General features: G+C 41.2%; 1 protein-coding gene across 4 annotated transcripts in view; it reads right to left on the reverse strand.

The window, feature by feature from the left end:
• Positions 1-6,564, reverse strand: part of RNGTT (RNA guanylyltransferase and 5'-phosphatase) — a 122,629-nt gene extending 116,065 nt beyond the window's left edge. For all 4 annotated transcript variants that reach the window (XM_081344852.1, XM_081344851.1, XM_081344853.1 and 1 more), the window contains exons 1-2: positions 5,988-6,564; positions 1,127-1,236 (exon numbers count right to left, since the gene is read on the reverse strand). In XM_081344852.1, coding sequence (XP_081200978.1) covers positions 1,127-1,236; positions 5,988-6,051 — 174 coding nt within the window. In that variant the 5' untranslated portion in view covers positions 6,052-6,564. The remainder of the gene's footprint in view (positions 1-1,126; positions 1,237-5,987) is intronic.
• Positions 6,565-15,036: the final 8,472 nt, after the last annotated feature.

The raw sequence follows: 15,036 nt of genomic DNA on the forward strand, positions 1-15,036 counted from the left end.
TCTGGTGCCAAGTCAGCTCCTAATGGGCAATTATCCAATCTTACCCCAGCGCCTGGGAGAAAAGCCAGGCCTTTGGAAGGCTAGGAGGGTAGAGGCCTGCCAAACCTCAGGGGGAAGAGCTTTCCACACGGCAGAGGCTGCCACAGAAAAGGCCTGCTTCCTAGCTCCCATTAGATATGTTTAGGGAAAGGCAGTCCTGCAGATAACCTGGCCCCCGGCCATAAAAGGCTTTCACTGTGACAACCAGTTTCTGATAAAACATGCTCAACTCTAACAGCTCATATTCAGAAGTAACCTTTTTTTGATGTTATACTGTATATACGCCGTAGAAATAACGTGGCTGCATATATCCCAAGTTGTATCACTGAAACCCTCAGGTACAGAATTTATAAGAGAAAAGATGGAGTCCGGTGCTTCTCTCCCATTGCCAAAACTGCCTTTGTCAGGAGAAAAGTGTGGTTTTTTCTCCTGCTGCCCATACGCTCCCCTCCTGCTTTAGTGTTAGGAGAATCCTCTGAAACCAATTTGGGGAGAGGCATACAGGAAAAAAAAAGTAACAGGATGGAAAAAAATACACTCTTAATTCTCCTAGATCAGGGGTAGGCAACCTTGGCTCTTTTATGACTCATGGACTTCAACTCCCAGAATTCCTGAGCCAGCATGGCTCAGCTTGGAAACCTCTCCCTTTCCCCTCAGCATGGCTGGCTCAGGAATTCTGGGAGTTGAAGTCCACGAGTCATAAAAGAGCCAAGGTTGCCTACCCCTGTCCTAGATACAGCTCTGTCTAAGGAAAATAAGCATTGTATTTATGCGCTTTGTTGTTAACTTAAATGTTTTAACTTTGCTGTCCAATGTTTTAATCTTTTGATGTGTTAGTTGTTTCCTTTTTCTATAACATTGTGAGCCACTCAGAATCACTTGATAGTGAGATGGGCAGTATATAAATTAGATAGATAGAGAGGTGGGGGGGGCAGGCAGATAGACAAACAGACATGTATTCCACCCATAATATAATGGGAAGATATTTCTAAAGTTAGCATGCTCAGAGAAAAAAACTTATCGGTAAAATAGTAAAAAAAAACTGTATTATTTAGATAGTAAAGAAAAATTCAATTATATCCTTTACCTTGAGACTCTTTAAATAATTAGATAACATGAAGGGATGAAAACGATACTCTTCAGCAACTTTATCATCATATTTTGGTCCTAGCATTGTCTTCAGAGGTAAAAATATTCCTGTTTGGCAATAATTTAAAAAAACGAACATAATGAACATGAAACTTCATAAAAAATGTCTTGTCTGTTTGAGTCATGTTTAACATTCTTCATTAGGACAAACAACTGTGGCACAGAACTCAATATCATCTATAAGAAAATAAAGTACTGAACTGTAAAAAAAACTTAAGGCCTTTATTAAATAATTTCCCATTCATTGTGAATGCTCCAAAAGCATTTGCACAACTAGAGAAACTGTGTTATTTAACTAATCCCCTTATTAGCTATATCCAATTAATACCTCAACCCATGTTGGTTTATTCATCATATAATTTATTTTATTTAATAAATAAATAAATAAAATAAATTATATGATGAATAAACCAACATTCAACCTAGATACTGTATCATGGAGTTGCTCAGGGACAAAAATAAGGAAGTAATATTAACCATTTCTTCTGAGATAAGAGTACAGGAAAAGTCTTGGATCTGGCCTAGCTACTGAATTATCAGAGGATAGCCATGAAAAACAAAGTGCTTCATTAGATTTAACTAATAGCCTAATTATCAAAAAAGTAGCATAATGTCTCAACTTGATTATAATACAGCATTCAACATGTAACTGTCTCTGAAAAGAAATTTAGTTTTAGTTAGTCCAAAATATGATTGTCTACACTCAAGCCACATTATTACAATTAACTTTGCAAGCATTTACTTCAACTGCATACATTTTAAATAATAGTTTTTAACCAATAGCTTTGGGGGGGTTTTCGTTACTTCATTATAATCAAAGTTATTCCAGTATACAATATACAGTGCATTCAGAAAATATTCAGACCCCCTTCACTTTTGTCAATTTTGTTATGCTACAGGCTGATTCTACAGTTGTTAAAATTCTTTTTTCCCCTCATTAATCTACACTCAGTACCCCATAATGACAAAGTGAAACAGAATTCTAGAAATGTCTGTAAATTTATTTTTTAAAAAAACTGAAATATCACATTGGTATAAGTATTCAGACCGTTTGCAACAACACTTGAAATTTAGCTCAGGTGTCTCCCATTTCTCTTGATCATTGCTGCCACCTGTGGTAAATTTAATTGATTGGACATGATTTGGAAAGGCACACACCTCTATAGAAGGCCTCACAGCTGACAATGCATATTGTAGCAGAGCAACAGCCATGAGTCAAAGGAGCTGCCTGCAAAGCTCAGAGAAGAAGATTATTGCAAGGCACAGAACTGGGGAAGGCTACAACAGCTTTTCTGCTGCACTGAAGGTTCCTAAGAGCACAGTGGCCTCCATCATTCTCAAATGGAAGAAGTTTGGCACAACCATCTTCCAAGAGATGGTCACCTGGTCAAATTGAGGAAATGGGGCAGTAGGGCCTTAGTAAGAGAGGTGACCAAGAACCTGATGATCACTCTGACTGAGCTGCAGAGATCCTGTGTGGATCTGGGACAGAGTTCCAGAAGGACAACCATTACTGCAGCCTTCCATCCGTTGGGGCTTTATGACAAGAGAGGCTAGATGGAAGACTCTCCTTGGTGCAAAACATATGAAAGCCCACTTGGAGTTTGAAAAAAAACTCACCTGAAGGACTGTCAAGACTGTGAGGAACAAGATTTTCTGATCTGATGAAACCAAGACTGAACTGTTTGGCCTCAATTCTAAACATTCAAATTCTAGGGATGGTTTAATCTTGTTTAATTTGTTTTTAACTTTTGTATTGGTTGTTTTAAATGCCCTGTAAACCGCCCTGAGTCCTTCGGGAAAGGGCGGTATATAAATTTAATAAAATAAAATAAAAAATGAAGGAAACCAGGCACTGCTCATCACCTGCCCGATATCATCCCAACAGTGAATCATGGTGCCAGTGGCAATATTATGCTGTGGGGGTATTTTTCAGCAGCAGGGGCTGGGAGACTGGTCAGGGTTGAGAGAAAGCTGAATGAAGCAAAGTACAGGAATATCCTCAATGAAAACCTGTTTTACAGCGCTCAGGACCTCAGACTGGGCCAAAGGTTCACTTTCCAACATGACAATGATCTCAAGCACACAGCCGAGCAACACTGGAGTGGCTTAGGGACAACTCTGTGAATGTCCTAGTGCAGCCCAGGCAGAGTCCCGACTTGAACCCTACTGAGCATCTCTGGAGGGATATGAAAATGGCTGTCCACCAACGGTCACCATCCAACCTGACTGAGCTTGAGAGGATTTGCAAGGAAGAATGGCAGATCTATGCAAAGGCTTTCTCAGCTATTGTTACAATTTACTCTTTGATCAACTTGAGAATTCACAAGGACCTCAAAGTCTGTATTGATTTTGTCTAGGGCAGGGGTAGGCAACCTCGGCTCTTTTATGACTCATGGACTTCAACTCCCAGACCAGGGGTTGGCAAACTCGGCTCTTTTATGACTCATGGACTCAACAGCATCACTTGGTCACTCTGGAATTGAGATACAGAACTGAGTATCATACATGCAATAGTGACACCTGATCCCATGTCACTGAATAACTATACCCACCAGCCTCACACAGATGTTCAACATGAGAAGAAAGCCGAAACCCAAAGAACCACACAAAGCAAGGACCTTACGTTCAATCTCTCTCCACCAACATCAACTGGAACTGATTCGAGATTGAGAAAGGAAGAAAACCATTGTAATGTAATGTCTCCATTCCCTATCCTCCGATACCTAATATGGTGTTCTTTAAATGCCATAAATAATGGTACTGAAACCCACTGAAATATCAAGAATAATCCAGGAGAATTACTACACTACTGCTACCCCAGTTCCACCAGACTATACACTATCATTGTTGTTTCAGTGCTATAACCATGTCTAAACCTTGCCGGAAAGACGTCTAGTCTTTCTTGAGGGAAGGGATGCACCATTGCCTTCTTCAAGGCAGGAGGTATTGTCCCCTCAATCAAAAATGCAAAGGGCTGAGCCATAACCTTAATTAGTCAAGACATGGATCTGTCCCAGTGATTACTGCACTGACAACTGTTAGAAGCCTGTCCATTTCCTTGAGATTCACAGGCTCAAAAAAATTTTCACATAACAAAGATCCTGCCTCAGCCGGATTCCAACTTGGGACAAATCTAGAATATGTCCTCACTGCAACACTTAAGTTCTTCTGATCTCTCTCCCTAGGGGTATCTGACTCATTCTAAAAATAATCTCTGGTCAGCAACCCTCAGATATAATAACAGCAATCAATAAACTGAATTTTGTGATAAATTTAGAAAACAAGAGGTGCCTAGGCTGAAACAATTTCTCCTAAATTTATTTTAGACAAACTATGGCTGTGAATATTTGCCTTTTCAATTGCCAAGGAACTGACTGGCTCAGCATTAGTTTTCCTTACTTAACTGAAGCTCTATTGGGCTATTTCATGGTCATGATTTACTTTAAAGGATTAAATAAAGAAGCTGTCCCTGCTATTTCTGCAGCATGGCTTAAGTTTTTATTTATTTGGGAGCATAATTAAACTAGGCCAGAGTGAGCGCCTGTTACTCATCCCAGCTTCTGCCAACCTAGCAGTTTGAAAGCACGTAAAAATGCAAGTAGAAAAATAGGGACCACTACGGTGGGAAGGTAACAGAGTTCCGTGCGCCTTTGGCGTCTAGTCATGCCGGCCACATGACCATGGAGCCGTCCTCGGACAAGCGCTGGCTCTTTGGCTTTGAAACGGAGATGAGCACCGGCCCCTAGAGTTGGAAACGACTAGCACGCATTTGTGGGGGAACCTTTACCTTTACCTTTTACCTAATCCAAAACCGTTAATCCACTGGTTTGCTCCTATCAGGCTGCTTTGGGGTCATTTATGTTTCTGTTACTTGTAATGGGTTCAGTGAAATGGTACTTAAGTGTTTTCATCCATTACAAAAGGGTTCTTTTCTCCCTTTCTTTCGGAATGAAAATGTTAAGAGAAAGCTCTGCATCTTCTCTTCCTTTTCATAGAAACACTACCCAGGCGGCTGAAGAGTAAACTTTCATGCTGCCCCCAAATACTAATATCAGTCTCAGCACCTGATGGATGATTTCCTTATCCAGGGGTAGGCAACCTTAGCTCTTTTATGACTCGTGGACTTCAACTCCCAGAATTCCTGAGCCAGCACAACTGTGCTGGCTCAGGAATTCTGGGAGTTTATTTATTTATTTATTTATTTATTTGTTTTTATATACCGCCCTGAAGGCCATGAGTCATAAAAGAGCCAAGGATTCCTGAGCCAGCCATTCTGGTTCAGGAATTCTGGGAGTTGAAGTCCACGAGTCATAAAAGAGCCAAGGATTCCTGGCCAGCCATTCTGGCTCAGGAATTCTGGGAGTTGAAGTCCACGAGTCATAAAAGAGCCAAGGATTCCTGAGCCAACCATTCTGGCTCAGGAATTCTGGGAGTTGAAGTCCACGAGTCATAAAAGAGCCAAGGTTGCCTACCCCTGCCCTATACCAGGGGTAGGCAACCTCGGCTCTTTTATGACTCATGGACTTCAACTCCCAGAATTCCTGAGGCAGCAAAGCTGGCTCAGGAATTCTGGGAGTTGAAGTCCATGAGTCATAAAAGAGCCGAGGTTGCCTACCCCTGCCCCATACGAATAAGCCTGCTGGTCAAACAGAGAGAAGACCCCCGCAATACAACCTGGGCCAGCTGCTCGGCCTCCACGTGCGCAGGAGAGGTTCAAGCACCACAGGGCCGGAGGATGCGCGACAGGTTTTCTTATCAAAGCCCGGCACCCGGTCCTCCGTCCCGCCACAGCTTACCTGCCACGGGCTGTCCGCGCCTCGGGCAGTTCAGCCACCGCGGTGGGATTTTGTTGAAGGACATGGCAGGGCCGAATGCAACAGCCGCCGCCGCTGCCGCCGCCGCCGCCGCTATTGGAAGCTCTTGCAGTTGGAGGGGACGGCACTCGGGGGACCCCGATAACAGTCGCTGTTTCGACCCACTTCGTCGCCCGCAAGCAACGCCGACAACCCACAATGCCCCGCGGCCGATTGTAACCGGTTCCGGGAGCTTTTATGCCGTTGCCGTTCTGCCAAATCAAGAAGGGCGGGGCGGTGAGTCTCTATGGTAGCGTGCCTCCCTCTAGGCAAGATCTTTTTTTTTCTTTTTTTTTCTTATAGAGATAGAAAGAAAGAGAGTAGTACATGCGTTTTCACTTCAGGCTTGGTTTAAGAATTTCCATTGTAGTAATCACACACTGTAAATCAGTCCTGCGCAGGAATTTGCATTCATTTTTTTCTTATTTTAATTTTATTTTTTATGTATCGTATTTAGAGACCGCCCGTCTCCCTTACAGAGCGGTTCTGGGCGGTGTACAAATATAAATTTTAAATTGTTTTTAATATTCCTGTAAAAACCGCAAAAACAAATCGTGATCCCGGGCCTCCTAAATTCCCATCATAACTTCCACACAGGAATAAAGCCGCGTTAATGAAGCTTTGCCAGGGCAAGCGATTGAGGAAGGAGATGAAAATGTCTATATATTTAAGATTGAGGAAGGAGATGAAAATGTCTATATATTTAAAACCAGTTCTTTTACGATGATCACACTTATTCTGAGTTAGTGTGTTCAAGTGTTTCGTTCCAAAAAAAAAATCAATCATGAAAGCTCAGACCAGCTTAGTACAACTCAATTTTATTAACGAGGTCATTGTGCATAATGTCCACACCATATCTGAGCAGCAAAGATGGCAGGAAGAGACACAAAAACTTAAAATTTTGTCGACATGGGGGCTTTTACAGCCAGTTACAGAAGCCCAACTCAAATGTCATTCCTCAGGAAGCTGACAGACCAGAACTTTGATGGCCCTGCTAGCCTGGAGGATAATCAGCTTAGCTCTCTCTCAATCTCATACAGCTGTTGTTTCTATCCACACAGCAAAGCTGTTCTGTTTATTTCACCTCTTTCTTGGCAGCCCACAGCTGTTCTGTCCATTCTGTCTTCCAGTTTTCCGACTGAATAACAGAAGAACAGAGTTGGAAGGGACCTTGGAGGTCCTCTAGTCCAACCCCCGGCTCAGGCATATACCATTTCAATCAAATGGTTGTCCAATTTCTTCTTAAAAACTTCCAGTGCTGGAGCATTCAGAACTTCTGGAGGCAGGTTGTTCCACTGATTAGTTGTTCTGTCAGGAAATTTATTCTTAGTTCTAGGTTGCTTCTCTCCTTGATTAGTTTCCATCCATTGCTACTTGTTCTGCCATTGTTCTTTTGTTGGGAATGTTATGACTTCATTTTTGCCCATTCTTCTGCCTTCAGTAAAATTTCCTATTCATCCTCTAAAATGCTTGCATTACAATTCAATTGTACTAAAATAATCAGTACTGCATATACATTAGCAATAAACTAATGTTTATAAGAGGGACGCGGTGGCTCAGTGGGTTAGGACGCTGAGCTGGTCGATCAGAAGGTCGGCAGTTTGGCAGGTCGAATCCCGAGTGCCGCGTAGCAGAGTGAGCGCCTGTTACTCGTCCCAGCTTCTGCCAACCTAGCAGTTCGAAAGCACGTAAAAATGCAAGTAGAAAAATAGGGACCACTGCGGTGGGAAGGTAACAGCGTTCTGTGTGCCTTTGGCGTCTAGTCATGCCAGCCACATGACCACGGAGACATCCTCGGACAAGTGCTGGCTCTTCGGCTTTGAAACGGAGATGAGCACCAGCCCCTAGAGTCGGAAACGACTAGCACGCATGTGCGGGAGAACTTTTACCTTTACCTAATGTTTATAAACACCACAAACTGGTAGAAGCACAAGACAGGGAAAGTTAGAAAACATGTTTGTTGTTATTGTCTTTTTTTCTAACATGCATAAGAAACAGTATAGTGGAGATCTTAGTGTTAAGAAGTTATGATATGAACAATTCAATGTATTTTGCAGTTTATTAACGTCACACTCAGCTTTAGATGTAAAATTTAAGCAACTTTATGCTGAAAAACATTAACATTTCAGAAATCATAATTAATGATTTCTAAACTTTCTTTTTTCCTTTATCTTTAAAGGGGTAAGCTATCTAAATCATCAGGGTTAATAATCTGTAGGCAGCCTCCATAAATATCACTATATCAATAGTATGATGTACTATTTATGTTTTATGATAAAACAGTATAAAGAAGGAAGAAAGGAAAATACAGTAGTTTGGTAAGCAAATAACTCAAGTTTATACAAGTTTTTTCCCCCACAGCAGAAAAGTAACAGTTCTGGTTTTTAAAATGAATAAATAAATATGCATTATTCCTTTGGACAAAAAAAATCAAAACAAATGTTTGGGTAATAATGATCAGTAAATACAGTATCTGTCATTTCAGAATTTAAAGCAAAAACTACTTCAAATGTATGATTTACAAAACCAGCATTATTGTCATCATTATCAATAAACACAATACATGTTAGTAGCAGCATTTTAAGATCTTACTTAGTAAGCCTCTATTTTTTTATCAGCAAAAACAGTGAATGCTACAGATCACTAGGTGGCAACATAGTTCCATCTATTTATACAACAAAAATGTTGCAAAACTGAGAGAATGAGCTATTAGGAATCAGACATCAACTGGCCAAGTATCTTATTATTTAATATTTACAATATATTATATTGTACAATAAGGCAGTTATTTAAATGGACAGTGCATCCTCCTGGGCTGTTGTCACTGGGCAAGTACAAAATATCAAAATCAAAAATCATTCTGTGTCCTGTCAAAAGGATAATTTTAACTTTAAAATACGTTGACCTGAAGATTATGATTTATCTTCTTATGAATAAGCAGTCATGAATATGAAAACATGCAGTTGTGATTTGCTTTTTTCCTATATTTATTTATTTGTAGGCTTTTGGCAATGTTCGTGCTCTTCTTGTGCTCTCTTGTGTACTCTTTTTAACATGCAATTCAGTATGTACTTGGTTGGACATACGCTACTGATGGATTGATTCAATCAAGAACATTGGAAGTCAGCATCTACCTACCCCTGAAAAAGGAAACATCTTTGGGAAATATAAATAGGCAGGAACCATAGGAAAAGAGGCAGAAAGCCTAACCCCAGAAACCAACTATTACAAATACGGAAGGCTGCCCCAAAAGAAACATCCATTTCCTTTCTCTTAGAAAAGTCAAGCCGAAAAAATAAAAGTATCAGAGAAGAGGGGTTTTTATCTCTCTCTCTCTTCCTCCACCACCCAACTCTCTCTGTATCTGTCTGTCTGTCTGTCTGTCTCCCTCTCTCTCTCTCTCTTCCTCCACCACCCAGCTCAGTTAATAGCCCAGGCCCCAGGGCAAGCAGCAAAATAAACACTGTAGCAATAAGCCCTAGCCTTGAATGAACAAAAGAGCTGACAGGATTACCCAAGACACACACCAGAACCTATGACAAGATTAACCTAGAGTAGACACACAAAAACTTCGTCAACATGTTATTTCCTTCCCTGAGTGATAGGATTAATCAATCCTCCTGACAGGAAAAACCAAGTTAGGAAATTACCGTATTTTCCGGTGTATAAGACGACTGGGCGTATAAGACGACCCCCTACATTTCCTGTTAAATTATAGGGTTTGGGCTATACTCGCCGTATAAGACTACCCCTCTTCCAACGCACACCAAATAAAAATTAAAAAACATCAGATTTGATTTTAATATGGTAATTTTAATTCAAATGCTTATGACATGCAGGTGCTTAGTAGGAAAACTGTCACTTATAAACATAAGGCTGTTTGTCATCAAACATGTAAACATAAAACAGTGCAAGTGGATTAAACTATAATAATAATAATAATAATAATAATAATAATAATAATAATAATAATAATAATAATAATAAAAATGAATAAGAATAATAAAAAGAATAAGAATAATAATAATAATAATAATAAGAATAAGAATAATAATAATAATAATAATAATAAGAAGAAGAAGAAGAAGAAGAAGAAGAAGAAGAAGAAGAAGAAGAAGTAGTAGTAGTTGGAGGGGACCTTGGAGGTCATCTAGTCCAACCCCCTGCTAAGGCAGGAAACCCTATACCATTTCAGACAAATGGCTGTCCAGTCTCTTCTTAAAAACTTCCAGTGTTGGAGCATTCACCACTTCTGGAGGCAGGTTGTTCCACTGGTTAGTTGTTCTAACTGTCAGGAAGTTTCTCCTTAGTTCTAGGTTGCTTCTCTCCTTAATTAGTTTCCATCCATTACTTCTTTTCCTGCTTTCAGGTGCTTTGGAGAATAGCTTGATTCCCTCTTCTTTGTGGCAGCCCCTGATTCCAGCAACCATTCCCTATTTTCCTAATTCACTTTTTCACTTTTCCTAATTCACTCTAAAGCTTTCCCTGCGCAGAGCCTTAAGTAAAACCAGCTGCCTGCAATTAGTGCAGGTTCGCATCCCACCAGGCTCAAGGTTGACTCAGCTTTCCATCCTTCCAAGGTAGGTAAAATGAGGACCCAGATTGTTGGGGGCAATAAGCTGACTTTGTAATAATGCTGCTTGGGGGGGGTGAAAGCCCTAATAAACAGGCATATACACAGAATGAAGGCTATTGCTAAGCACATTGATTTGTGCTTTAAATTGTAAGCCACCCTGAGTCTTCAGAGAAGGGAAGGATATAAATGGGATTTTTTTAAAAAAAAGACCAAATGGGAGATCCGCTCCAGGTTTTCCAGCCAGCCCGCCCAGTTCCTGAGTCAAATGTGTCCTTTAGAGCTAAGCCAAGCTGCTCTGGCTGCTGCCTTCCCCACCTGCCTTTCAAGTTGGGATATACTACAGCTGCTCTTCAACTTTAGAAGAAAAGACGCCCAGACCCCAGCCTGTAAAAAATCACAGACTGCAGCTTCTTCTCCAATTGGTCCCGCTTTTCCCTGCGCAGACTAAATGGGAGATCCGCTCCAGGTTTTCCAGCCAGCCCTGTCCCTAAATTTTCAGCACCTGGCGTATAAGAGCACCCCTGACTTTTGAGAAGATTTTCATGGGTTAAAAAGTAGTCTTATACGCCGGAAACTACGGTAAGAAAAACAAATTTCTTACAAATCTCATCAAGACTGAAAATAGAAAGAAAGAGTATAAATTGTATTTATAAATTGTATATAAAATGTATTTAGGTGATTTTTACTAGCTAGTCCAGAACCCATTGCTGTGTCACTTTTCTGTCTGGCTTCTTTAATAAAATCCACTTTTTGGCACCTTGCTTCATTTAGTGTCTATTTTTCGTCCATGCTGAAGGCTTATTCCCAGCTGGAGGAGCGAACCAGAGAGATTTTCTTCTCACACTATTAAACATTTTTCATGCATTAAGTCATCAGCCTTTATTTTTGAGTAGATGGGTGTAAGGTAATATTGTAAAGCACTGTGATTCTTTTTCTATTGGTATTTTAACTCAAATATTTATTATCTTTCTATATTTGTAAGTAGCTAATTAAAAGAAAAAAGTGTTAATGCACATAATTTCAAATAGAAATTGTACATAACTAAGACTTTTAAAAACATGCATCATGGAGGCAATACGTTTGCCCATCAGATTGTCCACATTAAAACAGCAAGCACACAGTACCAATTGCTGACTTCCTTGACTCTGATGAGAAGGTGTATTATTCAAGAGAATATACTTTCTAGAAAGAAAAACTAATTATTTTCAACTGACAATTTGTCAGCTTTGCACAAACAGCTAAGAAGTAGAATGTTTTATGTAAAATGATTTTATAAAGCTAACTGTTATACAAAGTAGTATTACTCTAAACTTTGCAAACCTCCATTTCAGAGCTTGAGAGACTTCATGAACATTAACAAGAGTGGAGTTACCTCCCTTTGGGGACATGTGGGTGGGGACAAAATGGTCCAGACAGTGGGTGCTATACAGAGAAGGCCCACCTCCTGGGACTCACCAAATGTGGCATTCTATCAGATAGGACCCAGAAGCAAAATGGCAACCATTGAAGCACCTGGCATAAATATGTAACACATGTTGTACTAGAAGCACACATAACTCTCCATGCCACTGCATTTTGCACCAGTTGAAGCTTTTGGATACTCCTCAAGAGCAACTTCCTGGGAACAGATGCAAAGTACTCCTGAAGTACTTGGTAGGAGCAAAGCACAAGGCCCCAATGACCATTGGTACTACCTTTGTTTGCTTTTGCCACAGTCCTTCTATGTCTGTTTGTAGATCTTTGTATTTTGTTATCTTCTCCTGTTTTTTTTTTCCTTATCTATTCTGCTGTCTCCAGATACATCTGCCACATCTGCTAGCCAGACTTTTTTTTGTCTTTCTTATTGACAATTGTTAAGTCTGGGGTGTTATGTGACACGTGTCTGTCAGTTTGAATTCTAAAGTCAAAGAGCAATTTAACTTCTTCATTTTCTATAACTTTCTCTATTTTATGATTGCACCAGTTCTTTTGTTGTTGTTAGCTGCGAAGTCGTGTCCAACCCATCGCGACCCTATAGACAACGTTCCTCCAGGCCTTCCTGTCCTCTACCATCTTCTGGAGTCCATTTAAGCTCACGCCTACTGCTTCAGTGACTCCATCCAGCCACCTCATTCTCTGTCGTCCCCTTCTTCTATTGCCCTCGATCTTTCCCAGCATTAGGCTCTTCTCCAGTGAGTCCTTCCTTCTCATTAGGTGGCCAAAGTATTTGAGTTTTAGCTTCAGGATCTGGCCTTCTAAAGAGCAGTCAGGGTTGATCTCCTCTAGGACTGACTGGTTTGATCACCTTGCAGTCCAAGGGACTCGCAGGAGTCTTCTCCAGCACCATAGTTCAAAGGCCTCAATTCTTTGGTGCTCGGCCTTTCTTATGGTCTTGTTCTTGCTTGCAGGCAAATGATACTTCTTGCAGATCTACCAGTGCACTATTGTTGCTACTTTGTCATGCCCTTGCTTGTAGTCAGTCTGTGCTATCTTCTTGCAGCAGCTTACCAGGTGGTCCACTGTTTCTTCATCTTCTTTGCGTAGACAGCACTTACTATTTGCTGTTGTCTTCTCAGTTCTGATCTTAGTCTTAGTCAGAATATATTTCCCCAAAGGAATAATGGAGAAGATCTTTAAAAAAGACAGAAACCAGCCGCCAGAAATCAGCCCCAGCCTCTAGGCAGAGGCCAGCTTTTAGAAATGCAAATTCAATAATCCATTCAGAAAGGTTGGAGCCAGAAAGCTAGAAATTAGGAAGACAAAGAAACCTAAAATCTACATAAAAAGGTAAAGGTAAAGGTTCCCCCGCACATGCGTGCTAGTCGTTTCCGACTCTAGGGGCCGGTGCTCATCTCCGTTTCAAAGCCGAAGAGCCAGCGCTTGTCCGAGGACGTCTCCGTGGTCATGTGGCCGGCATGACTAGACGCCAAAGGCGCACGGAACGCTGTTACCTTCCCACCGTAGTGGTCCCTATTTTTCTACTTGCATTTTTACGTGCTTTCGAACTGCTAGGTGGGCAGAAGCTGGGACGAGTAACAGGCGCTCACTCTGTTACGCGGCACTCGGGATTCGACCCGCCAAACTGCCGACCTTCTGATCGACAAGCTCAGCGTCCTAACCCACTGAGCCACCGCGTCCCTTTAAAATCTACATAACCCCACCCAAATTCTAAGGACAGAAGACATAATAGGATTAACCCACCAATGCCAAAAGGGCACATTCAGACTCAGGTCAAAGTACATGACACAGGAAATACAAAGCCTCAAACAGGAATAGGAAACAACCTCAAGAGCCCCAGAAGGTATAAAAGTCTACCACTCTGCTCCATGTGGTCAGTTTTTCCAGAGCCACCTTACTGTCTGGCTCTCCTCTTCAATAAACTACAACCTCTTCTAAAGCAGTCTCCATGTTGTTTATTCCCGGCTTGGACTGGACCCTAATGAAGATTTTTCTTTCTTCAATGCCTTCTCTATGAAATCTAATGGGACAGCCTAATGTGCCTTGGTGGAGCAGTGGGCTAATGCCTCCTTAAGTAACACCAGCTGCCTGCAATTAGTGCAGGTTTGCATCCCACCAGGCTCAAGGTTGACTCAGCCTTCCATCCTTCCCAGGTAGGTAAAATGAGGACCCAGATTGTTGGGGGCAATTAAGCTGACTTTGTAATAATGCCGCTTGGGGTGTGTGTGTGAAAGCCCTAATAAGCAGGCATATACATAGAATGAAGGCTACTGCTAAGCTTGTAAGCCGCCCTGAGTCTTCGGAGAAGGGCAGGATATAAATGGAATTAAAATTAATAATAATAATAATGTAATCAGGGAGAGGCAGTCTTTCAGATATCTGGTCTCATTCTTTGTAGGACAAAACTAGCACTTCGAATTGGACTTGGAAGCAAACTGGCAACCAGTGCAGCTTGTGGGGCAAAATTGTAGCATGCTCTTTTCTAGGAGTGTACATAACTATCCATGCTACTACATTCTGTACTAGCTAAAGCTTCCGGATACTCTTCAGAGGCAGCCATGTAGAGTACATTGCAATAGTTCAATCTGAAGGTGACTGAGGCATGAGTGATTGTGACTGTCAGCAGGGTCTGCCAATTCAAGCGCACAAAACAAAGTTCCACAAAGCCCCTCCTACCATGATGGCCACTTGATCATCTCTCCTGGACATCCGACCATTGCCTGCTAGTTTGTTAAGCAAAATTTCATGGAAAAGTTTAGGCAATTATTTTGCTAAAATAGTCCTCCCTCAATAGCACAAGTATTCCCCTTCTTATATTTTAGTTTTTCCTGCCTACTGAGTGGAAGGGTTAACCACCCATCCTTCAATCAATAGAAAACTGTATCACCATGAATTTCCTGTTCCAAATGCTGATTTCTATCCACACTGCATCTGCTCTGACATACTGCTGAATTATGCTTGCTAATTTTGTTATGCAGC

Source organism: Vipera berus, assembly GCF_964194415.1.
Source record: "Vipera berus genome assembly, chromosome: 1".
Lineage (NCBI taxonomy): Eukaryota > Metazoa > Chordata > Lepidosauria > Squamata > Viperidae > Vipera > Vipera berus.